Source organism: Thamnophis elegans, chromosome 5 (assembly GCF_009769535.1).
Source record: "Thamnophis elegans isolate rThaEle1 chromosome 5, rThaEle1.pri, whole genome shotgun sequence".
NCBI classification, from domain to species: Eukaryota; Metazoa; Chordata; class Lepidosauria; order Squamata; family Colubridae; genus Thamnophis; species Thamnophis elegans.
Genome location: NC_045545.1, coordinates 71,586,979 through 71,614,302, shown reverse-complemented (window position 1 = coordinate 71,614,302; position 27,324 = coordinate 71,586,979). Strand labels below are relative to the sequence as shown.

The window sequence follows — 27,324 nt, the reverse complement described above, 5'->3', positions numbered from 1 at the left end:
ACTTGAAACAAAGACTCCTAAAAGAGTGTTCCGTCCCCGAGACGAATCACCATGGAGACCAGTGTTAAACCCGCGCGCATTGCCGGCTCCGCTTCTTCCTTAGAAGAGAGTTTCTCTATCCCAAGCTTTAAGATGTTTTGACTTCAATTCCCAGAATTCCCCCAACTAGCATGTTAAAGTTCCTGAGGTTAAGAAAAAATGCTTTAGACTAGACTAGACTAGAATAAAATAGAATTCTTTATTGGGCAAGTGTGATTGGACACACAAGGAATTTGTCTTTGGTGCATATGCTCTCAGTGTACATAAAAATACATCCAAAAACTTCTCTTTATTGAAATAATGGAATTTCGAACTGCATATATAAACGTATAACATTCGAGAACCTGAACTAGAGAAACGTTGAATAAAATATAATATCCTCCCCCAATTTAACCTTGGAAATAGGATGTTTTTGATTAGAGAGTAAACTTGTATAAGCTGGTGTTTTTGGGACTTGTAGTTCTGCATGTTCGAAGCCTAACTGGTTAGGGAAGACTGAAGAACAATATTAAGAGGTTTTATAGCTCTAGGGAGATTCAAAGTTCATTTGTACTTTAAATAAATATATGTTAATGTAACTCTTCTTTCAGTAGGGCTGAGAGGGAACTTACTGAGTTCCCTTACTAAGAAGGAGTGAAGCTGCATTTCTGGAGATGAATAATGATGAATAATGGCTAACGATGGCCATCTTGAAAGTGAGAATGGTTTAATTTATAATTATCTTCAGAAGACATCTTTTGGCCAGCCATTTTAGGCAACTATCACCTAATCTCTAAATTTCATTTATAGGGATTGTTTTGGAGATTTAGCTACCCAGGATTTTAGAGAAACCATTTTCTGGATTTTCTACAGTTGAGCATCATGAGCGTAGGATTAAAATGGCATTGCTTGCTTTGATGGATGACTTTTGGTGAGACCTGAAAGGGGAAGTGCTAGTCTTGGTCCTCTTAAATCTCTCAGTACTTGGTACAGCATAGTACCCATGATCATCTTTCTGGACTGCCTGCAAACATTGGCACTTGGAGGAATTCTACAGAATTCTTGTGGGAGTTCTTGTTGATAGCAGTTGAATTCTTAGAACAGCATGGCCTAATATTGGTTGGCTGATTTGTGACACAGTGCTATTTTCATCTAAAGAATCTTCTTTATTTATGAATTTTGTGAAACTCAGGCAGTTGGTAAAATTCAGTAAACCATGGTTCAGTTAACCTTGGATTAGTATTTTAAAAAATAAATAAATCCAGCTATTGGAAAATCCTGCAAGAGATTATGCTGTTACATACCTCAGCTTAAGCAGGTTTTTTAAAATCTTTATATTTAAATGGAATAGTTCTATAAAAATGATTTTATAGCAGAAGTATTGCTTATCTTTATTTTTCTGTTTCAAAGTACAAGTTATAAAGTGTACTGCAGTTTCTCGAATTATCATTTAATCTGTAACATTCCTCTCTTAATAGGCTTAAAGGGTTTTTAAATATCAGCTGTGTTGGAATGATAGCATAGGTGCTTTGTGATTCAAGTAATGATGTAGTAAAAGAGGTAGTTACATAAAAGGTATTTAGTGTCACACAGTAAAAACTTAGAAAGTTATGTTCACCGTGAGTTCGTCTGGATTTTGAACCAAAAATGAAGTATCCTCTAGTTCCTTTAATTAGTGATTTAACATTTCCTTTTTTCTTTTTCTGGTTTTGTTTGCCTTTTGGGATACTATTGATCTTACTGATTTTTTGGTTTCAACATCTACTTAATGAAGGTAAGCCATATTGCACTACAATTTTTACAGTTTTCATTTAATGTGACTTGTAGGAATTGCATGGGTTGTAGCACAAGATATCTAGGAAGTGCCAAGATGGGGGTGGATATTATAAACTGCTATTTATATCCCATGATATCCAAAATATTAGCACGGCTGAAAAATTAGCATTACATTATATGCCTATTCAAATAGGACCTGCTTCACTTAAAAATTGAGATGTAGATAAATTTCAAAATATTTACTTTTCTTTTTTTGATGAATTTTATTTTTTATTTTCAAAACAAACACAACACATAAAATCTTCCTTCTTTATATATTGTAGAAAGTGTATCAGTTGGTTACAAAAGGCTTTCATGCATCTCTACCACAGTCATCAAGCATAATTCATATTAGCTATGTCAGATACCGGGCTTATATTACCACATGTGGTGGACTTGCATTGAAGCTAAAAGATACTGGACTAAAATCCACATGTGGCTGGAGAAAATGACACACAAACAAATAGACTTTAAACCAGAGGTCTTTTTATTGGGGATCATACCAGAAATCTATAACAAAGACTTAAAATATCTGATTGTAAATGTGTTAACAGCAGACAGAATCGTATTTGCAAAAAACTGGAAAAATGAAACAATACCAAAACAGGAAGAAGTTATCCGAAAAATAATGGACTGTGCTGAAATGAATAAATTGACTCTTGAAATTAGAGAACAAGAGGACGAGCAATTTTATAAGATATGAGACTTGTTTTATCAGTGGCTAGGGGAAATGAAAAATGACTTACTTATGCTTTAATTGAAGAAGTTAAATGGTAACACAATTATGCTGTGAAATAAATTAACAATGATACAATGAAAAATTAATATATCTATGAATTGAATATTCTAGAACTTTTTGCTTTAAAAAGGATAAGGATAATAATGATTTTATGTACACTTAACAGAGGACTGGTGACATAATGTATAATGTTAAGAGCGTACTATAATGATATCCTGTTGTTGATAAATAATTTTAATAAGGGAATAATTGAAAATTGGTATATATATGTAGTGATTATTTAGAATATTTTGTTGAAAAATAAAGGAATAAGACCTCTATTTGAAAGTATGACGTACAAGGATAATAATGAATATAAGCATATTTTCTGGGGAAAAATAATATTAATGGTAACTGAATATATATTGTAGAATGAAAGTGAGGTATTTAGTTATACTAGATGAAAAGTCTGAGATGGTAAATATTATTCGAGAATATGGATGTTAAAACACCTGTAACCAAACAACATGCTGTATGTGATGATAGTTTTTTTCTTTTTGTGTTTTTTTTCTTTTTTTGTGTCTTTTTTATTGTGTGTATTAAATATATAAGTATATATATATAACAGAGAGATACAAAGTGTGTGTGTGTGGGAAATATAGTTAGGATAGATTAACACAGGTAAGGGAATAAGAAATGATATTAAATTATGTTTGGGTTGGTGGAAATACCATCCCAAGGAAACATAAACTGAGATTTAAAATAGATACACCAACAACAATAGAAAAAGAAAGGGAGAGAGGAGGAAGATGGCAGAAGGAAGAAAGAGGTAAGGAGAGGAGGACAGAAAGGAGAGAATAGGAGGAGAGAGGGTAGAAAGGGGAAGAGGAAGAGCAGGAGTAGGAGAAAGGTACGGGAAGAAGGAAGGGGAAGGAGAGGAGGAAGGAGGAAAGTAGAGAAGGGAGGGAGGGAGAAAGGAAAGGGAAAGGAAGGAGGATGGAAGGGAGAAAAGAGGATAGGAAGGGAAAGAGGAAGAGCAGGAGCAAAGGGGAGGTAAGAGAAGAAGGAAGGGGAAGGAGAGGAGGAAGGAAGAAGTAGAGAAGGGAGAGAGGGTGGAAGAGGTAAGGAGAGGAGGATGGAAAGGAGAGAAAGAGGAGGAAAGAGGGTAGGAAGGGGAAGTGGAAGAGCAGGAGTAGGAGAAAGGTACAGGAAGAAGGAAGGGAAAGGAGAGGAGGAACGAAGAAAGTAGAGAAGGGAGGGAGGGAGAAAAGAAAGGGAAAATAAGGTGGTGTTATAACAGGAGGAAGGAATGGTAAACAAAGCAACCCAAACTGTATATTATGACCTATTAAATGAAATAATAAATGTATAAGAATGATAAATGTTAAAACACCTGTAACCAAACGACATGCTGTATGTGATGATGGTTTTTTTTCTTTTTTGTGTTTTTTTTTAAAAGCATAATTTATATTAGCTCAAGTATTTTAACTCAGATATTTATACATTATACCTCCATTTTTATTTGACTATAATTGTTTAAACGTACTTTAAACGATTTTGTGGTATCCCTGAGATCAGCAAGATGTATTCTTCCTGTTCACCATCTTTTCGGGACGGTTTAGGTCCATTTGCATCACCCAGTGGCAAAAGTGTTGGCTGTGGTCCCAGAGCATTGAGACCGCACAACCATACCATCGTGACATTGGCTCCTCCTCTCCAAAATATTTACTTCTCCAGTGCACTGCTCAGAGAGCCCAAATGCTGGGTTAACACAGCCTATCTGCCCTTGGACTGAGTGATGTTTTTCTTGACCACGCCTCCCTTTGCCTGCACATGCTCAATTCGAAAACTCAGTCCGCCCGAGTTAGGACTGTTTTGGGAGAGCTCCAGTCTAAGAGCAGAAAGGCTGGAAAAAGTTTCCCAATTTGGACCACGTTTAAATTCTCAGATAGAGGAAATCACGCTTCTACATCAGGTCTGTCTATTTGCCTCCAGTGAGGCTTCCGTTGCTTTAAGAGAAGGGCTGCCGGGTTTCCCTGCTGTTGCTAATTGCAAGCACTGCAGGGGGTTGGAAAGGCTTGCACAGGGGGGGGGGCTGGCTAGCAAGGGAGCAATTAGAGGGATAAACCAAGTTCCCTGTTGGAACAGGGGCGTCCCAGAGGGAGGAAAAGTCCAGCAAAGGCTCTGAGAAGGCTCTAAAGCAGGTGAGCCGGATTGCTAGGATTCCCTCGCCTGCTCCATTTTGCCCGCCAACAGCAGCGACGGCTGGAGCCTTCGCGCACTTTTCAGGGCTGGAAAGCAGGAAGCGGCTGCGTGCGCACCCCCCGCCATTTTGGATCGCTCCGACTCACTGTGCAGAGCGGCAGAGCTCAGAGCGTGCGAGGAACAAGGCAACAAGAAGAGCCCAGCCAGCCAACGGAGCCTCAGCGAGCCCTCAACGACTGCAGAACGCCGCGGGGAGGCTGGGGGCTAGACTGGGAAGCCAGCTAGTCTCTCCCTCAGGAAAATAAGCTAAGTCTCGGGAAACCGAGGGCGGTGGGAGGAAGGAAATCCGACCCCAAGGCGGCCCTTCCCTCCTGGAGATTCTGCCAGCGCTTTTGGACTGCAAAGGCCAGCGCGTGCCCATCCCAACTCCAGCTATCTTCCAGGCCTCGTGGGGACCTGAAATGGCTGAGGAATGCAGGGAGGCCTTAGGGGATCAGGTGGGGCCCTCCAGCAAGCGCTGCAAGCTGGATCCCTCTGTAAATAAAGGCAAAGGGCACAAAGGCTCACTTGAAAGGTCTTCTCCAAGAGCCACAGTGGATCCCAGGGAGGTTTCAAGGCCCCTTCAGCCAGAACCTAGCCCAGACCGTCGCAGCAGGGAGTCAGCTTCCCCTGATCGTGAGGCCCAATTCCCCGGGGACAGTGAATTCTTGTCTGGGGATAACTATGCATCCAGGGATCCATCTCCTGAAGCATCTTGGGGGTACCCCGACTCCCCTAGCTCCTCCATTGGAGAGGAACGAGATTCTGTCCAGAATTCCCCCTTTGGGAAGGGTGGATCCAGCTCAGGCAGGCCTAGCCAGCGCAGGCCCAGTAAGCAAAAGAAAAAAAGGGGAAAAAGTCCTGCTCTTCTGATGAAATGAGGGAGGTAATTTCCTTAGCCATCTCCCAAGGGATAGCTGAAGGCATTAAGCGCAAGGGCTCTCGCAAGGGCAAGGCCCCAAAGGAGAAACGCAAACCTAGGGCCTCCACCTCTAAGGAGCCTGTATCCTCCTCCCCATCTTCAAGCCCCTCTCACTCTGGGCTATCAAGTTCTGAGCAGGAAGAAGGGGAGATTTTCGCCCTTTCCGAAGACGAAAACCCCACCCCTGACAAGCCAAAATTCTCTGGCCTGTTTCAACCGTCATTATTCAAGTCTATCTTGCACAAAGCCATGACGGCCACAGAGTTAGTCCCCACTTCCAGACCTGAGGCCTCTCAGGCTTCCACTTCCAAGGATCTTAAGCATGGGTTGTTCAAAGAGACAGTAGAAACTCCCGAGGTTATTCCTGTGCCAGACCTATTTGGACGCGGTACAGCGCCAGTGGCTACAGCCAGGCACCCTGACCAACCCCAGTGGGGGGGATAGAACTCCATATGCAGTAGAAGATAAAATGGAGGAAATCCTCAAACTCCCAGAAGTAGATGCCCCAGTCGTGTCTCTGACTTCCAATTCCAACCTGCCAGCTGAGCTCCTAGAGGGACTTAAGGCAGAAGATAAGAGGTCAGAAAAGGCATGTCAGAAAACACACATGGCGTCTGCCTGGGCCATCAAGGCATCCACCTCTGCCTCCTTTTTTATTAGGGCCACCCTATTCTGGCTGCGCCAACTCAGGTCCAGACCCCCGCCCAGGAAATCTAGGTGGCGCCATGAGCTAACCAAGATTATTACCGCTGTCGAGTATTCGGCGGATGCCACCTTGACAGCAGCAAAATTCTCTTCCAGAGCTCTAGCTTCCAATATCACCTCCCGCCGCCTCCTATGGCTCAGGCACTGGCAGGCCGAAATGAAGGCTAAATGGAAGCTGGCATCGGCCCCATTTAAAGGGGGCTTTTCTGTCTGGAGAGGCCCTGGACAAGTTTGTCACCGAAACCAAGGACAAACGCAAGATCCTTCCGACAACCTTTAAAAGGGGTGACCGGAAAGGGGCGGGGTCCTTTCGTAAGAGACCCTACAGGAGCCAGGAAACAGGGCAATCTTCTCACCCTTCCTCCTATCAGAGGTCCTTTCAGGCAGGGGGGGATAGGCACCAAGACAGATCCTTCGGGGCTCGTGCCAACCATTCCCAGTCTTCCTTTCGGAGACCATTCCGAGGAGGGGGAAACAACAGTGGTGGATCCCGGCCCTTTCGTAAGGGAAAGTGACGGTCACAGGGATCCCCCCATCGGGGGTCGGCTACGGCTGTATGCCGACAGGTGGGAGGAGATAACATCGGACAAGTGGGTCCTCAACACCATTCGCAAGGGCCTTCTCCTGGACTTCCTATCCTTTCCCCAAAGAAAGTTTATCCGCTGTCCTACCCCCAGGAACCCAGAAAAGAGGGAACGCATGAGGGCAGAAATCTGCCATCTCCTAGAGATAGAGGCGATAGAGCCAGTCCCCAGGGATCAGCAGGGGAGGGGCTTCTATTCGATCCTCTTCCTAGTGCCCAAAAGTTCACGGGGGTGGAGGGCCATCTTGGACCTCAAGAGCCTAAATCAGCATCTGGCTTACAAGAGGTTCAAGATGCAGTCACTCCACTCCATCCTGGGCTGTGTGAGGGAGGGGGACCTATTGACATCAATAGATCTCAAAGAGGCCTACCTGCATGTCCCCATCCATGTGGCCCACAGGCGGTTCCTGAGGTTCTACGCGGAAGGGAAGCATTCCAGTACAGGGCTCTTCCCTTCGGGCTATCATCTGCGCCCAGAACATTCACCAAAATTCTGGCAGTGCTAGCGGCTCATCTCCGCAACCATCCGGTTCGTCTGGAATGTTATTTAGACGACATAATCATTCACTCTCTCACCACCAAGCAGGCACACCGCGATGTTTCTCTAACTGTGCAGACCCTGCAGCACCATGGCTTCTCTGTCAACATGGAGAAGAGCCAGTTCCGACCATCCACCTGTATACAGCATCTGGGTGCGGTCATCAACTCCACCTCCTGCCAGGTATTTCTTTCGCCAGACCGGCTGTCAAACCTGAGACGCAGAGTGAAGCACTGCAGCCTTGCCAGGTCGGTACCCATCATTCAGCTGTCCCAGCTCCTAGGGATAATGATCTTGTGCCTGGGGGTGGTTCCCTGGGCTCGCCTTCACGCCAGGGAGCTGCAGTGGTTTCTGCTGCCAGTGCAGAGGGCCAGGAACAGCAACTCACTCAGGCGGGTTCGGCTCCCACGAAAGGTGATCCGGTCTCTGGCATGGTGGAGGTCCAAGGCAGTCAGGAAGGGCTGCCTGTTCAAGGAGCCGGAGAGACTAGTTGTCACCACGGATGCCAGCCTCCTGGGGTGGGGTGCCCACTGTCAGGGCCACCTAGCCCAAGGCCGATGGACTCAGAGGGAGGCCGCCCACAGCATCAATTGGCTGGAACTGAGGGCAGCTCGCCTAGCGCTGAGAAAGTTCGCATCTCTAGTAAGAGGGGCTCATGTACTGTTGATGACAGACAATGTGGTGACAAAAGCGCACATAAACCGGCAAGGGGGCACTCGATCAAAGGCCCTCATGCTCGAGGCAGAAGCGCTGGGCAGGTGGGCGGAACGTCATCTGGCTTCTCTCAGTGCAGATCACATCTCCGGCGTAAGCAACCGGGAAGCAGACTGGCTGAGCCGCCAACGCATCGACCACTCGGAGTGGCGCCTGCACCCGGACCTGTTCCAGCAGATCGTGAGGAGGTTCGGCAAGCCACAGGTAGACCTGTTTGCCACACACAACAATACACAGCTCCCACGCTTCTTCAGTCGCTACCACTCGCCCCAGGCGGAGGGAACAAATGCTCTGAGGTCAGCGTGGCCTCAGGGACTTCTGTATGCCTTCCTTCCACTTCCGCTCATCCCTCAAGTGTTGAACAAGCTCTTGACCGAAAAGGCAGACCTCATTCTGGTGGCTCCCTTCTGGCCCAGAAGGCCCTGGTACGCAGACCCGGTCAGCCTCTCAGTTCAAAGACCTTGGAGAATCCCCCGGGACAAGATTGCCCTCAGCCAGGGGGCCATCACCCATCCGGAGCCCCAGTGGCTGCAGCTAGCCGTTTGGCACTTGAAGGGGAGCTCCTGAGAAAGCAAAAATTCTCTGACCAGGTCATTCGAACAATCCAAGCGTCCAGGAAGCCCTCTACGACTAGAATCTATGATGCCACCTGGGCCACCTTCTCACGGTGGTGCAAGACTAGGAACATAGAGGCCTCCTCAGCCTCGATCCCTCAGACCCTAGACTTTTTGCAAGAGGGTCTGGATAAGGGCCTTGCAGTCAGCACCCTCAGACGCCAGGTTGCAGCGTTGTCTACCATCCTGGCAAAGGGCTCCTCTCAGCCCTCCAACTGTTCACCGGTATCCGTCATGGGATCTTCCATTTGTGCTTAAGGCCCTGACCAAAGCCCCATTTGAGCCTTTGAAAAAGACCAGTCTGCGCTACCTCACCATCAAAACCGCTTTCCTGGTGGCCATTACATCTGCTCGCAGGGTAGCCGAGCTTGCTGCGCTCTCTGTCAGGGAGGATTTGTGCGTAGTTCACCCGGACAGAGTAATATTGAGACTTGATCCGTCATTTGCTCCGAAAATTAACTCTCTGTTTCACAGGACTCAAGAACTTATTTTGCCCAACTTCTGTCCCCATCCTTCTCACCCTAAGGAGCGTGAGTGGCACAAGCTGGACGTGAGACGGGCCGTGCGCACGTATGTAAAGAGAACAAAGGACTACCGCCAGTCAGAGGCTTTCTTTGTCTCCTTCCTCCCTGCGTCCCTGGGCCGCAAGGTCTCCTCTCACACTGTGGGACGTTGGCTACGTGCTTGCATCAAACTGGCATATGAGCACCAGGGCAAGACGGCTCCGAGACGAATCACCGCTCACTCCACCAGGAGTGCTGCAACGTCTGCAGCCTGGGCAACCCAGGCCTCTATCCTAGACATTTGTAGAGCGGCCACCTGGGCTTCCCCCACGGCCTTTATTAGAAACTATAAGATTGACACCTTTGCCTCAGCCGAAGCCTCCTTTGGCAGAAGAGTATTACAAAGAGTGGCTGAAATGCCAGAGGCTTCGGCGCTTCCCCACCCTGGGACTCAATAGCTTGGGCATGTCCCAGCATTTGGGCTCTCTGAGCAGTGCACTGGAGAAAGACCGTTGGCTTACCTGAACGGTCGTTCTCAGGGCACTGCGAAGAGAGCCCAAACCCACCCGGGTGTTAGTATTGAACGATGTGGCTGACTGTAATTGATTACAGGACGGTTCCTTCGTTTTCGAATTGAGCATGTGCAGGCAAAGGGAGGCGTGGTCAAGAAAAACATCACTCAGTCCAAGGGCAGATAGGCTGTGTTAACCCAGCATTTGGGCTCTCTTCGCAGTGCCCCGAGAACGACCGTTCAGGTAAGCCAACGGTCTTTTTCTTATTTATTATGTATGAGATCATTTAAGCAGAACTTATCAAGACTGACTCAAGCCTCTCCACCACTTGGATGCTGCATTGAAATAAGGTCAATGGCATTCCCTGTATCCTGATGATACTTTTGGAAGAACTACCCATCTGGTTCAGTTCCAAGCTAGGAGAAAGACACTGGAGACAAAATGGAGGCCGATTGGAAAGATGATCCATTTATTGATGAAGCAGAAGCACATGGGTAGTTTTGGGCAGCTGACCACATGGAGTTGAGAATGGGATTTTTCTATACCTTCTCTTGGGCTTTGCACTTGAACTTCCTGTTCCTGTGCAAGAATGTGTATTCTGTTGGCTGTTGTGAGCCTCCCATGAGGTTATGTACAAATCCTAGAGTTTGTCTGAGCTAAATTGAAGTTTGAAGTTTGAACTTCTGGGGGTGGTGCAACTGAGATGATACAATGAAGGGGCTTTGGGCAATTCCTATTGTGGCTGAGGGCTAATCCTATCTTTGTTGGATCTTGGGTGAGGGTATTTGCTTATGAATAGAGCTAGCTATCTCTATCTCTTAAATGCTGATATCTGTTGAAAGCTATTAAGAAAGGTGGGAGCTGCTTTCCAAGAGCCCGTTTCTCTATTTCTCATCCAGGGAAATATAATATTCTGCCTTCTTAATATTTCTCAAAATATTTCATTCTTCTAGGAAAGGGTTGAGTGCTGACTTTCTACAATACTACAGGGGCTTCCACAAGTCTTTGGAGGCTGAGATGAGTAACTTTTGAGTAACATGTTTCAGAGGAAATACTGTGAAAATGTGAAGGCAATATTTGCAGTGTTTCCTCTGAGGTTTCAGAGTACCGTATATACTCGAGTATAGGCCGACCCGAATATAAGCCGAGGCACCTAATTTTACCACAAAAAACTGGAAAAGTTATTGACTCGAGTATAAGCCTAGGGTGGGAAATGCAGCAGCTATCGGTAAATTTCAAAAATAAAAATAGATACCAATAATGTTTTTGAATATTTATTTCAAAGAAAAACAGTAAACTAGCGGTGTATTCAATGAAATACTTCACTCACCTCATGATGCTGATGTCCCGCTGTGATGATGATGTCCCGTGCAGCCGCGGGAGCGATGTCCCGCCTCCTATGACACACGGCACAGTGATTCCTATCATTGGATCACTGTACCAGAGGAGGTGGGACATCGCTATGTGGCTGCTTGCCATAACAAGGAGGAGGTGGGACATCGTTGCAGAGCGGCAGGAGGGGGAGGAAGGGGAATCGTAAGACAGCCCTGCATTACATTAGAACGTGAGGAGGGGGGATGGTGCGGTGCGCGCTGTGCGGCAAACTGACACAGAGGGAGGGGAAACTCACAGGGGCACTGGGCCATTCACGAGTGTCACCCAGCGGCATGGCCCCGCCCCTTTTTCTCCTCCATTTCGGGCAAATTTTTCACTGACTCGAGTATAAGCCGAGGCGGCTTTTTTCAGCCCAAAAAGTGGGCTGAAAAACTAGGCTTATACTCGAGTATATACAGTAAGTGGTTTTTGTGTGCAAGATTTCATTTTATTTTTTACACCCCCACTTTTTATTTAAACTTTTGTGATCTCAATATATAGCAGATAATATTTTAAAGCTGGTTCCTTGTTATGAAAAGAATTCTCTACAAGAAAAAAGGGGCAGCTAGTTGCTGTTATTAGCTCATTTTGGTTAGGCAGCTGGAGGAAGTTCTGATTGTTTAAGGAAGATAAGGATAGCCAGGTGTTATGCAGCTGGTTATGATTGTGTGTACAAGTTTGTGTCCAAGACTGGTCATGTCAAGGGAATAGGAGGTACATAGGCATGATGTATTAGCTTTTAACTAGGTTTAATTTAGTTGGTGTTTTTTAACTTTAGATTTTTCACACAAGGAAAAAGATCTTGGATGGTCGCAGTTTGTTAAACTGATTGAATAGAAGGGTGTTGTGCTTTTAGGCTGTGTCCAAAGGCAACCAAAGTTCCTCCCATATTGTAGATTGACAGATTCACCATTTGGTAGACCTGTTCATGCAGATTTCTTGAAGTAAAAAGCAAAGCCTCTTGGGCTCCCATGGCTAATTGTTCTAGAACAAAAGCTACTAAAATTGTACTTTTCTACCCAAACAGTCAGTGGAAGCATATTTCTAACTTAGTTACAAGCCAGTTTAGTTAACTGGTTAAAACACTAGGCTGGAAACCAGGAGAGTGAGTTCTAGTCCAAGTCATAGGCATGAAAGCCAGCTCAGTGACTTTCTGTCAGTCATACTCAGTCCAGCTCACTTCACAGGATAGTTGTGGGAAAATAGGAGTAATAGATATGTTCACTACCTTGAGTTATTTATTTATGAAAATAAAACCTGTGTCAGTAAAATGTCAATTTTATGTCCTAGAAATATACTGGTTTATTTGATGATATGAAGTAATCATTCCACTATATTATCACTTGGAAATGCATATGCTGCTATCAGAATAAAACTCGTTTTTGCAAAGTGTGAAGTTTGGAATGTGTTATTCCACAACTCCAGAACTATGATTGGTCTGTGTAATCAAATGCATTTTTTTACAACATATGGCTGCTAATTTTCCACATAAGGAAACTAGTATCCTGGATTCAATTGGTGTCATACAAAATATACACATGGGTTGTTCTTATGCACAAATCTATCTATAAAGCATTTTGAATGACTTTATGAACAGGTAAGTCAGCAGCATTTCCTCTTGAATAATGGCGAATGCCTTGATTGCCCTTCTCAGCATGTGTAAATAACTCTCTTCAAAACATCAAAATCATAATTAGCAATCCCTATCCAATATTCAGTAATATGAAGCTGCTTTCTTCACGAAATGTTTGCTCTGATTTTTCACTGTTATTAAACTCAAATGTTAATCATGCTGAAAACAATTATAGAAAATTGCTTTTCATTATTGGAGCAAGAAAGATTTCATGCATTAGAAAACAGATCAGGAATCTAATTTAGTTTTTGATTTCCATCTTTGATGAAATAACAATTGTTCCCTTTGGATATCCATGTTATGCATTTTAAAAAATCTATAAAATGTACTGTAAGTATAAAATCTTGTTTAGCTGTAACACCTTCTGTATCTAACCAAAAGGTCTTTCTAGCTTGTTTTTTCCTCCTTGCATTGATATAAAATCCTGATATTTATATTTTAGCTGAAGTTCCCATTACTAAAGAAATAAAGATGCCACCCTGTGATGACCCTGATGGGAACACTGACCTCCAATTCGAACATGAATCCAGTGGAAATAACCGAAGCAAGTACCGAAAAGCCTTAAAATTTGATCTAAAGATGACTCCAGTGGTGGAAAAATTGGGCTCCAGGCCTGCTCACTCGAGTTCAAAAGAAACAGAGAAAAGCCTGTCTGCCTCTATTTCACACCAACTAAACCAATGTGGCAGACAGTTTTGTTCTGAGAAGAATTTGATGTACAATACATCTCTGGTAAGTAAAATGACCTACCTGTAGTATATGAGTAATAATGATCCTATCTTTACTAGGTTGGTAGAAGAAAGGGATCTTGCTCATATGTGCCATTAAAGTTGGGCTACATGAAAAGTCCCTGAACAAAGTAAGGAAGAGCAGTTCTCAGTTCTTTTTACCTAGGTTGGAAAAATTAGAGCCCTGGGTGTTTGTTTTTCTCTCCTGACTTGCATTCTATACATAAATGACTTACATTTCTTTTCACCCACCCATTATAGCTTGGCTCAGGCTTATTGGCTCACATTCAGCAAATAGTTCAGGTCACTATTTAGTTCTTAGAACTTGGAGGTCAATGTTGTCTAAAGAGATTATAATCTCACCATATAACCCAGAGCATGCATGGTTGCCATTTTTAAAATAAGTGCATGCCCATGGCTCTAATATTATATTTTTTTGCAGTTTTTTAAGCTGTTTTTGGCTTCGGCTGGATTTAAGAAAAACTATTTTTCAAGGTTTGTCATTTCTATAGTTATTGCAAGAATCAGTAATTACATCTGTGCCATAATTCATTTCAAAGGGGATAAAAGTTTAGTGCTGGTTTACACATTCCCCACAACCAGACATGACCAACATCTGAGAAACTGGGACCCATTTCAGCCTCTCAATTTTTTGGAGAGATCCTTTTGAGTCCTTTGAAGGAGGGGAGGAGTTAAGACAAGGAGGCTATTGCTACTATTGCTACCATTCTGAAATCTCCTTTTACCAAGATATTGTTGGTGTGATCACATACCCTTGAGAGCTACAGATGGCATACTGGGGAACTCTGTGCATATTGCCTGATCCTTAGCTTAGTCATGGTGTGTTAACTAAGTCAATTGCCCAGGTTCTCATAACATGCTATAACAGAACTACCAAACATTATAGCTTAGTATAGTATGTGAACAGAAATGTTTACATAGATGTTTGTAAAGTTCTGATATACCATGATTTATCTGTGTAATAACAGTCTTCACTGAACTGGCTTAATTGCTAGTAATATCAACGGGAGAAAAAATTGTAAATGTTTCTTAACTTGATTTTTTATTTAACTTCTGAATTCTCTCTCTCTTATAGACTTCTTCACTAGTTGCTTGAGATTTTCAACGTTCTGTGGATGCAGCTGCTCTCTTCATCTCTGGTTGCTGGTATTTAAAGTTCCTTATATGGTTGAAGGAAAAGCCTGTTGAAATCATGGTTTCCTTGAAAAAAGAAATTGGTATCTCTCATCTCTTGCAAGGAAGAGAGGGGCTAATGACATCTATGGGGATAATTAAAATATAGCTGTTCCACCAAAGAAAGATGGATGTGTAGCAATTCTTTAGTTTGTCCTGTTGCTAATTTCAGGTGTGCTAATTTTTTGCTTTTATCATTTAGATTTTCTGTACAAAAATCAAAACATTAAAGTGTTTCCTTGTTCTTGAACTAGGACATTATTCTTAAATGCTTTTTGAATATAAAAACCAAAGAATTCCTGTGTAAGTGTCAGCTTAACAATTCTGCTATCTTAGATAATTCAAAAAATTGCTATCCTGGGACAACATTTAAAACAAACAATTACTATTACAATGTAAATGCAAAAATGTTTTTAAAAAGTAAAGGTGAAAGTTAATCATAGATAATTACTTATATGGGTAATGCCTCTTAGACTAAAAACAGATGAAATGCTGGTCATTGCTAAGCTATAACTCCGAGCATCAAATACTATTGAACAAATTTGCTGAGATTGCTCCTTTTGAAATACATTTCTTACATTCTAAGTGGTTATAAGTTGATTTTTCCCTTTTGCTTTTTGTTATAACCAAGAATATTCAACTGATATAAAGGATCTCATTTTATCCAAATGCCTTGATATCCTTGCTAGGACTATTTTAGGGCAACAGTATTTCAATAAACTATTAACAGAATTCAGGAAATAAGCCATGTATCAGAATCTTATATATGTCTAATACTCCTAGCTGGTTAACCTTGGTCCTAAGCATGAAAGTGAACCATTGCATCTGTGCATCTGTCCCTCCTCATTGATATGAAGGTGTGTGTGTGGGGGGGGGGATGTCTTATTTCCCTTTGGTGAAACTTCTCACAAAGTAGTCTTGTCTCTGGAGGAATGTTTATGTCAAGTCTCAGTGTATAATTTGAGGTGTAATGTGGCTCAGTTACTGTAACTGTACAGGTAGTTCTCAACTTATAACAATTCATTTAGGGACTTCCTAGTTACACTACCACTGAAAAATGTGACATGACCATTTTTCACAGTTCCGACCTTTGCAGCATCCCTATGATCATGTGAAGAAAATTCAGATACATGCAACTGGTTCATATTTATGACCATTGCTGTGGGTCTAGGTTATGCGATTCCCATTTGTGACCTTCTGACAAGCAAAATCAATGGGGAAACCAGATTCACTTAACAGCTTATCAACTGCAATGAACAACTATGGTGAGAAAGGTTGTAAAATGGGACAAAACTCATTTAACAAATATTTTACTTAACATAAAGTAAATTTTGGCCTCAATTGTGGTCATAAGTCAAGGACTACCTGTACTTAAAATTATTTTCCCATCTCTAACACTACTTAATACAGACCTAATATTATGACTAAGTATGACAATAAAAGTGGGAATTTGTCTACAAACAGGAAAGAAACGTGAGTTGGATGTTGATTCTGGACAAACAGATTGAATTTATTGAAAGTTCTTTAGAAAAATCCACAAAAAGTTTAGCTCATCTCTTGAATGTGCACTTTAGTGGTTCTTATCTACTACTGATTTACCGTTTATGTTTCCCTGCCCTCAGTTAATAAATAAAATACATATAGTTTTGTAATATTAGCTCTCTAGGTAATAAATAATTTATTAAATTGTTTGGAATCAGTCCATAGCAAACAAGAATATCAACCACTTATTCAAGTAAATACATTTTAAAGGACTTTAATTGTAAATGTCTATGGAGATTTTCAATCATCTAAGCCATGGTTGTCCCAAAGGATTTTTTTAAAAATCAATTGGACTTTTCTTTTTTAATCCTTCGAAAATATTTTGCTTTTCATCCAACAAGCTACTTTAGTTCTAACTAACTGATGGGAAATGGAAAGATTTATATTCTTTCAGTTCAGTCATTTGTCACCATTAGAACTGGAGAAACTTCTTGGATGAGAAGCAAAAACATTTTCAAAACCCAAGAGCATCCAGTTGCCTTAAAAAAAAGAAGAAGCACCTTTGGGTCACTTTAATGGTACTTTCACAAGTTATTGCTGAACTGGAAGGGACGCCGATGATATACTCTTGTAATCTTATCCCGCATCCTTTGCAACTATTTTCGTTTCAAAAAAGAAGTTTCTTCAATGGAAATTGTTATACGTCAGTCTTGGTTCACGTGGTTCTCAAAGCATGTCCTAAATTGCAGATGTACAAAACCCCACGGCATCGTGGGCACAAGAAAGATGATTCCTCTTTTCGTTTTGCACGGCTCCTTTCCTTTCTCTCTGCCCAGGACTTAACCCCCCCCCCCCTACTCCGCGGGCTCCGCCCCCGGCTCCATTCATAGGCGACCTCGCAAAGCAAAACGCCTCGCACCAGCTGGAGCAGCAGGCGGGGGAGTGGCCGGTTTCTTCGGCTGCTTTTCGCCGCAGTGCCCGCGTTCGTCCGGCTGGAGCGGAATCGGCGGGTCGACGGGGGTCTTTGTTCTTCAGAAGTGCTTCATCGCGGGCGAGGGAAGATAGCGAGCCGTTTGAAGGTGGGTAGAAAAGCCGCTTCCCCGATCCTCGTCCCATGCCAAGAACAGGGAAGCCGTGCGCTTTGAAGGCTTTTGTCTGCGCCCTTGGTTGCCAGGATAAAAGGGTGGCGGGGAAGGGAGGAGAGACGGACATGCCCGAGTTTTAGCAGCTTTTCTCGGTGCATCTTTTTCCCGTTGGCCGCAGTGAAAGAGAACTTTTCCTCCTGTTGTCGTTGCAAGCGTCTATTTTGCGAGGAGCAAAAGGTGGAGAACCCCAGATTTAAAGGGCTCCTGGAGGAGCAACTTTTCTAAACCGGACTCCAGGCTCCCAAAAAGCAGGATCCGTCCCCGAGTAAGAAGCCACCCGAGTTGGATACTCCAAGTGCTAGTTATAGAGCGCAATAGAATTAGAAGTGGAATAGAAGAAGTAGTAGTAGTCCCCTGGATTAGCGGGCGGGAGGGAGAGGACTCCTACACGGGAAAAGCGGAATGAGTTGCTGCTGGTATTCCCCTTGCGGTATTTCAAAAAATTCCCATCCTATGGGGGTTTGTCGGCTGTTCGCCGCAGCTCACTTCTGGCGAAGAATTGCCTGCGCAATCTAGCAGCAGGAGCCTTGCTTGGTTTCCTCGGGAGTAAAACGCGCCTCTGTTGGAAAAGTTCATGCTCCGAGCAAGTTCAACTCTCCAGCGCGCAAGTAAAGTTTCTTTGGTTTTTCCAACCTTTTACCATTATGTCTACGGAGAGGTTCTCAATCATTCAGATCTACGCTTTTTCCAAAGGCGAGTGGACTTTCTGCCCCCCCCCCCTTTCAGACGTTTCTCAAGAGGATAGAAGAACCGAAAGCTTCATGGATGAGAAGCGAAACGTTTTCAAAGGGGGAAAAAATACCCCAAGAAAGTCAACTCGCCTTTTGGAAAAAAAGCACCTTTGAGACCACTACTTCTTGGGTTAATGTGCCTGGCGTTTGGGGACTTTAAAAGGATGCGTGTTTCTTAAATTCTTTATATTTCGCTACGTCCTTTGTTCAGTGTATTGGTATTTCCATTGTCTGATAACTGCCAGGACGCTTTTAATGTTTTGTTACAGCCGCCCATTCCAAAACGCGATATTCCACATATTTTAAAGGAATAGTCATGGCAAAGCGAGAGGTTACTCCACTTTAAGCTCCAAGGTGGGGTTTTGCTGTTTTTGAAATGCGTTGCCGTAATCCGGTGGGGCGCATCGTATTTCCCTCCCTGCCTGGGCAAACCATTAAACAGCGTTTTGTCGGTGTCAGCTGACAAGCTGCATTGTAAATGGTGATCGACTGCAAATGGATGAACCGTTAGGCCGGCGGTTGCTTTTCCCGTTGGGCTTGCTCAAAAAGACATGGTGGGTTTTTTGTTTTTTTTGCTTGGCTTGGAATAGCGAGGCGTACTCGGAAGGATGGCTGCTTCTATGCCAGAGTCAATCAGTTTGGGGGAGACTCGAGTTCACATTAAAAAGAATTAGTAATATATCGTTTGCAAATTCCTTCTAAAATCATCTGGAAACCGGAGCATGATCGCTGTGGATGATCTTTCTCCTCTGGATAGGGTAGGACTGGTGGAGAAATAGTTTTAATGCTTTTGAAAAGAGGATTCAGTCTGGTTCCTCCAGATGGATAATTCTCAGATTTCACAATCTGATATTAGTAAACTGAACCCAAAATAGCTGGTGCAGGGAGTTGATGAAGAAGAGATCAGCATAATTCATAAATTATCACTCTTTTCCCCTTAGGCTGAGTATATTTTTGTTTTACAAATAACTCAAAGGCAGTGAAATACCTTAACACACCTTCCTCTTCCTATTTTCCCTGTAATGACAACCCTGTGAAATGGATTGGGCTGAAAGAGAGTGACTGGCCCAAAATAACTCAGCTGGCTTTCATGGCTAGGGTGAGACTAGAACTCATGACCTCTGTCTGTCTGTCTATCTATCTATTGCAATATGTCTGCAGACACCAGTGCACATGAGGCAGTCTTAGATAATTTCGCATCCCCAAAATAAAATAACAATTAGAACTTAATGTTTCAAATAGATGAGATCTCAGAAGATTGCAGTATCAGAAACATCATGCAGTGGGGGATGGGGGCAGAACTCTCCAGAAGATTTCCAGTGAGAATGCCAAACTTGTCATGAATTCTAAGCATTGTCGTGAGATTTGCATTTAATTTATGATTTTCTTTTATATTATGTATCCTTTTACAGTGGTAAGCCGCTCAGAATGTTTTTGGAGCTGGACCATCTTGAATTTGAATAAATGTACTCTTCAAGTTCAGACACTATTTATCATGTTCCACTGTTTGGAATCTATGATATTTTATGATGATTGAGCTTTGTTTATTAGCGCTATACTGTACTTTTGCCTCTTCCTTTTTTTCCTACCAAGTTTTAGTCTGGCCTGTGCCTGCTGTCTTTAACATTCATTCAAAACAAAGCAAAAGTCCAAGAGGTTTTCCTGTCATCTTTTCATCCCGGAAATTTAAAGCAACGTGCCAATTGTAACAAAATACATTTTAGAATATTTTTTTAAAAAAATACTGTACCCAGCTTCACAAAATTTTGTGAAATGATGGCAATGGTGCTGGGTTCCATGGGTATTCCTTTTGGATTTCTAGACCAAGTTAAATAATACATATTATAAATTTGTGCAATAATAATAAACTACTAACTCCAGATGGTGTGATGAGGGGAAAAGTTTTATTTTAATGTTTTGTGCCACCAACTCGCCTTGATGCAAGTTGGGCAACAGACAAATGAAATAAAAACAAAGATTTCTACAACTGTTGTCCTGAATTACATTTTGATTTCTTGTTATGGGTCAATAGTTCCTATTCATTCCTTGGGGGATTAGTAGTACTGTACATGTAATCCTTGTTTCACTATTGCCTCATTTAGCAACTATTTGAAATTATGACAGTGATAAAAAAGTAACTTTGAGGTCAATCCTCAGGAGAGCTGAAGTAAGATCATAAGCACAGTTGTGATTTCACTTAGCAACCACTTTTCTTAACAAATGAGTTGCGGGTGCTGATTGTGGCCACTAAATGGGGACTGCCTGCATTGTGTTCCAGCCCTTATCCATAATAACTGAGTTGGTAGATGTGTTATGGTTTTTGGTATATAGAATTTACTCATGGCTGAATCAGCTTTTATCATACAAGATTTATCATACAAGATTTGAAGGTGGGGAACTTGGCTGGATATCAACTTGGATGAAGAACTTGCTGTGATTTCTGTGGTATTACTTGTATCTTATTACACTTGGGAATCTATTGTTTCATAAAAATACAGACTCTAGCTTGAGAGAATATGATGATTTCATCCAAACCGTCTGATATTTTAATGTATTGTTGCTCGACGTTTGGGAGAGAAGGGTGTAATGGAACATTTTGTAAGATAATTATCAACTCTGAAGGCATCCCTTCCTTAAAAATACTTCTACCAATTATGCATTTATCTAACATTAATTGAAATGTGTTATCATTATGGTTGTTACTCTATCGTACTATTTCTAGTATTAAACTGTTGATGTGTGCAGCTTTCTAGGTGCATATGTCTTTAATGAAGAAAAATGAGGATAGAAAAATATTAATTTCACAAGTGTTTTGATTAAAAAAAAACAAGAAAACAACCAGTTGAATGACTAAGTCCTACAAACAAATTGGAATGAAATTATACAATCTGATCTTCACTTGAACTGAACTGTAGGTATTTGCATAAAATGCAAGTAGTGGGAAAATATACATATACTATTTCCATGATGTTTTCTGTGAATTAGAACAAAAATTGGACAAACATTTAAGTTAAAGAAACCAGCTTAAAAATGCAATGTATTATAGACACAGCAGTTTATTTGGAACTAGCTTCATAGCAAGGGTTCAGATTACGAATGAAGCAAATATATGTGTCTCAAGATAATGTTGCAGAATCCAATCTGGGTCGGTCACTAGGACCAGAGGTTTTGTCTTCCAAGCTTTCAGACTCCTGCTGGAGCCCGTCTTTGGGGAACTTCTCTCTAGCAGTGTTCAGATTATTTAATGAAATATATTAATATTTAATCATGAGCCACTGTTTGTATGACTGCAAATGATGTTGTCATTTGGCAGTTCTAAAAGCACAGAATGTACTTTGTCCTTCAATTCCGCCAAGGAGCCTAGCTCTTTCACCTTGCAAACTGCATCATGGATCATTAACATTGTGATGGTTGTAACTTATTTAAAAGATTTATGTAGCCACCCAACTTACGAACCATACGATCAGCTTGCAGCAACAGCTTGAAAACAATAAAAACCAACATCTGTAATTTCGAGTTGCATTAATGTGCTGCCTGCTTTTTCTTTAAATAAACAAACAATGCTTTGAATTACTTAGAGAAGTCAATTGATTAAAGCTTCGCCAAAGGAAGAGAGATAATAACTTTTAGAACAGCTATTTCAGAAAAAAAAGTGATCTGGAGGTGCAATACATTCTTACAAAATTTCTGAGTTATGGAGTAAAAAATGTAGTGTACTATTTTTCCTTTCTGTTATATTACTGAAACCAAATATTTTGTTGGACTGAATTGGTTGGAGATTTAGGGCTGATGAGAGGAAATACTTTTTTACTTAGCATATAATTAAACTGTGGGGTTTATTTTACTATAAGATATTTTGAATTTAAAGGGGATTAATCAGTGCCTGCAAGAGATGATAGCAATGTAATAGCAATAGCCCTTAGACTTGTATACTGCTTCATAGTGCTTTTAAAGCCCTCTCTAAGTAGTTTACAGAGTCAGCATATTTCTCTGAACACACTATGATGCTGCAAATGGCTATGAATGTGGCCTGGTTGCTGAGTATCTGAATTGCAGTCACATGGTGGGAATCGGACCTTCAAATCTAGGTTGTAAATACTCCCAGGGAGGTCCATTGTAACTCTGAACAGTCGTAAGTCAAGCACTGTTGTAGAAAAAGATGTAAGGGAGGAGAGAAAAGGAACTGGAAGTACCTATATGCTAACTTCTAAATGTATTTGCATTTTCCAGCCAATCTGATTAAAATTTCAGTTACTATCATGATACAGATTGAGTACATTAAGGCGTGCAAGGAACATGGTCTCTGGTAGCTTCTAATAAAGTTCTACTGAACAATAGCAAATATACTTGAGTTTCATTAGCATATAGTACAGGGGTGAAATTCGGCAGCTTCTGACAGGTTCTGGAGAACCGATAGTGGAAATTTTAAATAGTTCAGAGAACCGGCAAATACCATTTCTGGTTGACTCCAGAATGGGGTGGGAATGGAGATTTTGCAATATCCTCCCCCTGCTACGCCCACCGAGCCACACCTACAGAACTGGTAGTAAAAAAAATTAAGTTTCACCACTGATATAATGTCATTTGGACTTTCAACCTTAACCTGAAAAATGCATTGAAAACTGTTTTGACTCCCTTTTAAAGTATACTTTGATCATATCATTTTTGGCTTTAAAAGGCCCTTCTGGTTTTTTTTTTCTTTCAGTGTCCCAACACTGGAATGATCTACTTCTAAGATCACTAAGCAGCTACTCCCTCTGTTGGTTGGTTTCTGCTATTATCATTTTGTTTCATAAATATGGAAAACGGAGGAAATGCATCTATCCAATTCTGCAGTCTACTGTTAGCCTGAGCGGTGTGGTTGTTATTTTCCCTATCTGTTCTTGTCATGAGACAAAATGCTTCTTGTGCATTCTCCCCCTCCTTATATTATGTTACAGTGCATTTAAAGAAGGCTGATTTATTTATTTGTATCTCACCTTGTTACATTCAAGGTGGTGAACATGTCTAATACACTTTCCTTCTCTTGTCTCACCCACAACATGGGATGGGTTGGGTTGAGAGAGAATGACTGGCCCAAAGTCACCCAGCTGTCTTTCATGGTCAAAACAGACTTTGAACTCAGTGTCTTCGGAGTTTGCTTTCAAAAATGTGCTTTCAGATTCCCCAGCTTAATTTTCCAAGCATAATTTACAACTAGATAATTAAGCTTCATTGCCTGCTCTCTCCTTTCTCTGAGTCACTTGGAAGATAACAGCAGTGGCTTGTTGTCATTGAGTATTGGAAAGCATATAGATTTCAATAAATTATTATTAACTTTAACAGGAACTTTTTCTGTACTGAAAATGTTTGCAATCAGTAATGTTAACATCTGAATCCACCTCAAAATCTAAAAACTGTAACTACTTCTATTTAGAATTAAAAGCTAAAGTTATTGCCAATCTATCTTTCTCAAACTGGTGGCAGCAATTTTGGGCTGATAGAATTTGGTTTTCCAGTTTCTTACTGGATAGGCAAGTCCTAAAGTGGTCTCTAATCACTCTTCTTTGGATCATGCCCTGTTCTGTTTCGGTGGTCCTCCAGCGCCTCTTGAACCAACAATCCTCATGTAGATCGTAACTTTCTAGTCCATCTCAAAATCATCAGTCATCATTGTTCATTACTAAAACAAGAAATCTTCAAGAGTCAGTGCTGTCTAGTTCTATCTCAAGTGGCCAGCCATTACAAATCCTACAAGTTTTTGTTTCCAAAATTTCTTCTCAATTTTTAACAGTCTATCTTCCTTTCCCACTTCGGCAAGCCCATATCTTACTCTGTGAGAAAATTTGCCTATGGGAAGCTAAGCTAAGATTCCGCCCCCTCCCCCATATCGCACTAGAAAAAAAAAGCTTATGCTGTATTTGATTGTCTTGTTTGTGCTTCTGTAACTGTTTCAGAAGAAGGTATGACTACCTGTAAGACTGCCCAATTGAAAAAGCTTGCTCAAAACAAAGACAGTTGCTAATATGTATTCCAAAACGCAGGGTATTCTGTGCTACACTACAGCATTTTTGGGTGTAAAAATAGAGTTGGGTATGATACATATCCTCCAAGCTAGCCTGCTGTTTGTTGGCAGAGGATGCTGTGTTATTGCTGATGCTGATTGAAGCATTCCATCTGGCCTTTGTATGTGGAAGTGTGAGAGAAGCGATAACATCTTGTCCTTCACCTCTAGAAGCAAAATATCTTAAATCCCGTGTAGTCCTTATTTGTAGTGTGTGTCCTTCTGATTCCTTTTGTACTTCCCCCACAGACACCAGTTTTCTGGTTACATTTGTAAGTCTACCTTCATGGAATGTTTCTCATATTTATATACCATTAATTTGCTAATCTAAGCAAATATTTTCCTGCAAGTAACTTTGTGACGTTTTAACTCTCTGGGGAAGATTCTAATGCTGGATAAGGAAAAGAAGAGGACAACAACAACCAGCAGCTTGGATGATTGTTGTAGAACAGTGTATGAGTTCAATTACATTGCAGATGAGTGTACTGCTAGAAGACCTGAAAGACCAGGTTACCGGTAAATGCAGATCGTCATGGAGAAAATCTTATCTGGTTGTTATGAGTTGGCAATTATTTGATGGCATGTAATCAGTTGCAATGAGAGCTAGGTGGGTGTAGTACAGAGGTGTCAAACTCAAGGCCCGCAGGCGGGATCCAGCCCATGGGGTGCTTAGATTTGGCCACAGGGCCGCCCTGGAAACAGCAAAAGGCTGGCCCGCAGTGCCTCTGCTAGCGAAAATGGAGCTTGGGAGGGCCTTCCCAGACTCCGTTTTCAGCTGCAATGGCCCCAGGCAGTCCTCTGCCAGTGAAAGTGGAGCTCAGGGGGCCATGTGTGGTCCCCCCGAGCTTCATTTTCGCTTGTAGGGTCTGCAAGACACCGTGAGGATGAAAACAGAGCTGGGGAGCCCATTTTTGCTGATGGAGCACATGGGCCACCAGAGGTGCTCCCAACATGAGTGAAGTTGGTCACACCCACCCCGGTCTCCCTAGGTCAAACACAACCCTGATGTGGCCCTCAATGAAATCAAGTTTGACCCCTGGTATAGTCGTTAAGGTCCTGGACTATAAATCAGGAAACTGAGTTCTTCTTCTACCTTAGATACAAAACCAGCTGATGACTTTGGGCCAGCACCCTCTCTCAGCCTTAAGAAAAGGACAGTGGTAAACCATTTCCAAAAATGTTGCTAACAAAACTTGAAAAACTTGTTCAGGAAGTTACCAGGATTTTTTAAAAATTCTTATGTGTCTGCATTCTCTAGCAATAAGGAGGTTCAGAGTCTGGATTTGCTGTGATGCATCAAACCAAATATTTCTGTTGTTAGCTACGTAATTAGCTTTATTTCCAATTGTGGTTTTCTCACAAACCTTTTATCTGTCACATGACAACCACTGAAGAATAACTATCCTAGGCAATCATATAATTTCATATAAATGTTGTGTCACTTTATTAGGACGCATGATAAATTGATCACTTGATTGTTCCCCTCCTGAGTTATCCTTTGACCTTTTCTCAGAAAACAGAAAGAGGTTCCTTCTACTTCTGAAAAATCCACTGAGTGAAAAAAGAAGAAAATGCAATTCAGTGGAATATAGAAACTTAACAAAGGCCACTTCCAAAAAAGAAATAGAAGGGGAATGGAAACTGACAGCCATCATTTAACTTTTAATTTGAGAGACATACAGGAAGATGTGTTCAGAATCTACAGTTGGGACCGGCAACTTGGTTATTAAGCAGTCATAACTGCAAGGATAATTCAAAGTTATTTTTTCATTGCTGTCATTACTGCAAATAGCTGTGAAACAAGACAGTTGTTAAATGAGGACTATCTAACAATAAACTATTTTGATAACCATTTCTTTCTTCCACAAAAGTCAACTTTAGTTTTATGGAGAGTAATGACTTCTAACTGAAATTTAGAGGATTGTTGTCATATACTACTTTTCTATTAGTTTTAATAATTTTTGAGTCAGGAACAGGTGAGTTGGATATCAACAGTTCAAGCCACTAAGTGATGGTATTAAGTTAATGGACTTTGCCTACATTACATTTATTGCATGACTATAATGCCTGTTACAGAGAAATTGTTATAATTTTTTTCTTCTTTCAGATGTGCCATTATTTCCTATATATATTATATAGTACATTATGTGTGAAGTAGCTTGGCAGTAACCTGTGAAGAAATTGTACACAGGTAGTCCTCGACGTACAACCCCTATTGAGCCCAAAATTTTCTGTTGCTAAGTGAGAGAGTTGCTAAGTGAATTGTGTCCCATTTTTACGATCTTGTCAAAATTGTTAATTGAATCACTGCAGTTAAGTTTATAACATAGGTGTTAAGTGAATCTGGCATCCCAATTGACTTAGCTTGTTGGAAGGTCACAAAAGGTGATCATATGATCCCAGGATATTGCAACCATCATAATTATTAGTTGTGAAATTTTAACTATGTGACCCTGGGGATGCTGCAACAGTTCTAGGTTGAAAACCTATTATAATTCACTTTTTTCAATGCCGATGTAACTTTGCACTGTCCCTAAACATTGTTGTAAGTTGAGGGCTACCTATAATGACAAAGGAACTCTGTGTTTTTTTAAAAAAAACATCTCCAGAATCTCCTTAAAATATAGGAGAAAACCTAAGCAGCTTTCAATAGGGGAATATCAGAGTTCTCTTCCTGCAATTTTCATCTCATAGTGCCATGATGGCGAACCTCTGGCATGTGTGCCACAGGTGGCATGGGGAGCCATATTGGTGGGCATGCGAGCTCAGCTCTGGCATACATGCACACCGGCCAGCTGATATTCAGGCCTTCTTGGCCCTCCAGACATCAGTAAACAGGCTGTTTTCAGCCTCCGGGGGGGGGGGGGGCAGGGTTTGCCCACCCCAGGCTCCTAGAAAGTGTCTGGAGCCTGGGAAGGGTGAAAAACGGGCCTTCCGGTCCAACTGGATATCGGCAAACGGGCCATTTTTTACCTCCAGAAGGCCTCCAGGGTGACGTGGAAGACCTTTTTCGCCCTTCCCAGGCTCCTAGAAAGGGTCTGGAGTCTGGGGAGGACGAAAAACGGGTCCACAGTGCCATTGCGTGCTAAAAACAGGGGAAATGTGGTG

At 41.9% G+C, this 27,324-nt stretch overlaps 1 protein-coding gene across 1 annotated transcript in view; it reads left to right on the top strand.

Moving 5' to 3' along the window:
* Positions 1–12,885: 12,885 nt before the first annotated feature.
* ARHGAP40 (Rho GTPase activating protein 40) overlaps positions 12,886–27,324 on the top strand; it is a 70,403-nt gene continuing 55,964 nt past the window's right edge. The window contains exons 1-3 of the mRNA XM_032218598.1: positions 12,886–12,919; positions 13,336–13,625; positions 24,599–24,732. Coding sequence (XP_032074489.1) covers positions 12,886–12,919; positions 13,336–13,625; positions 24,599–24,732 — 458 coding nt within the window. The remainder of the gene's footprint in view (positions 12,920–13,335; positions 13,626–24,598; positions 24,733–27,324) is intronic.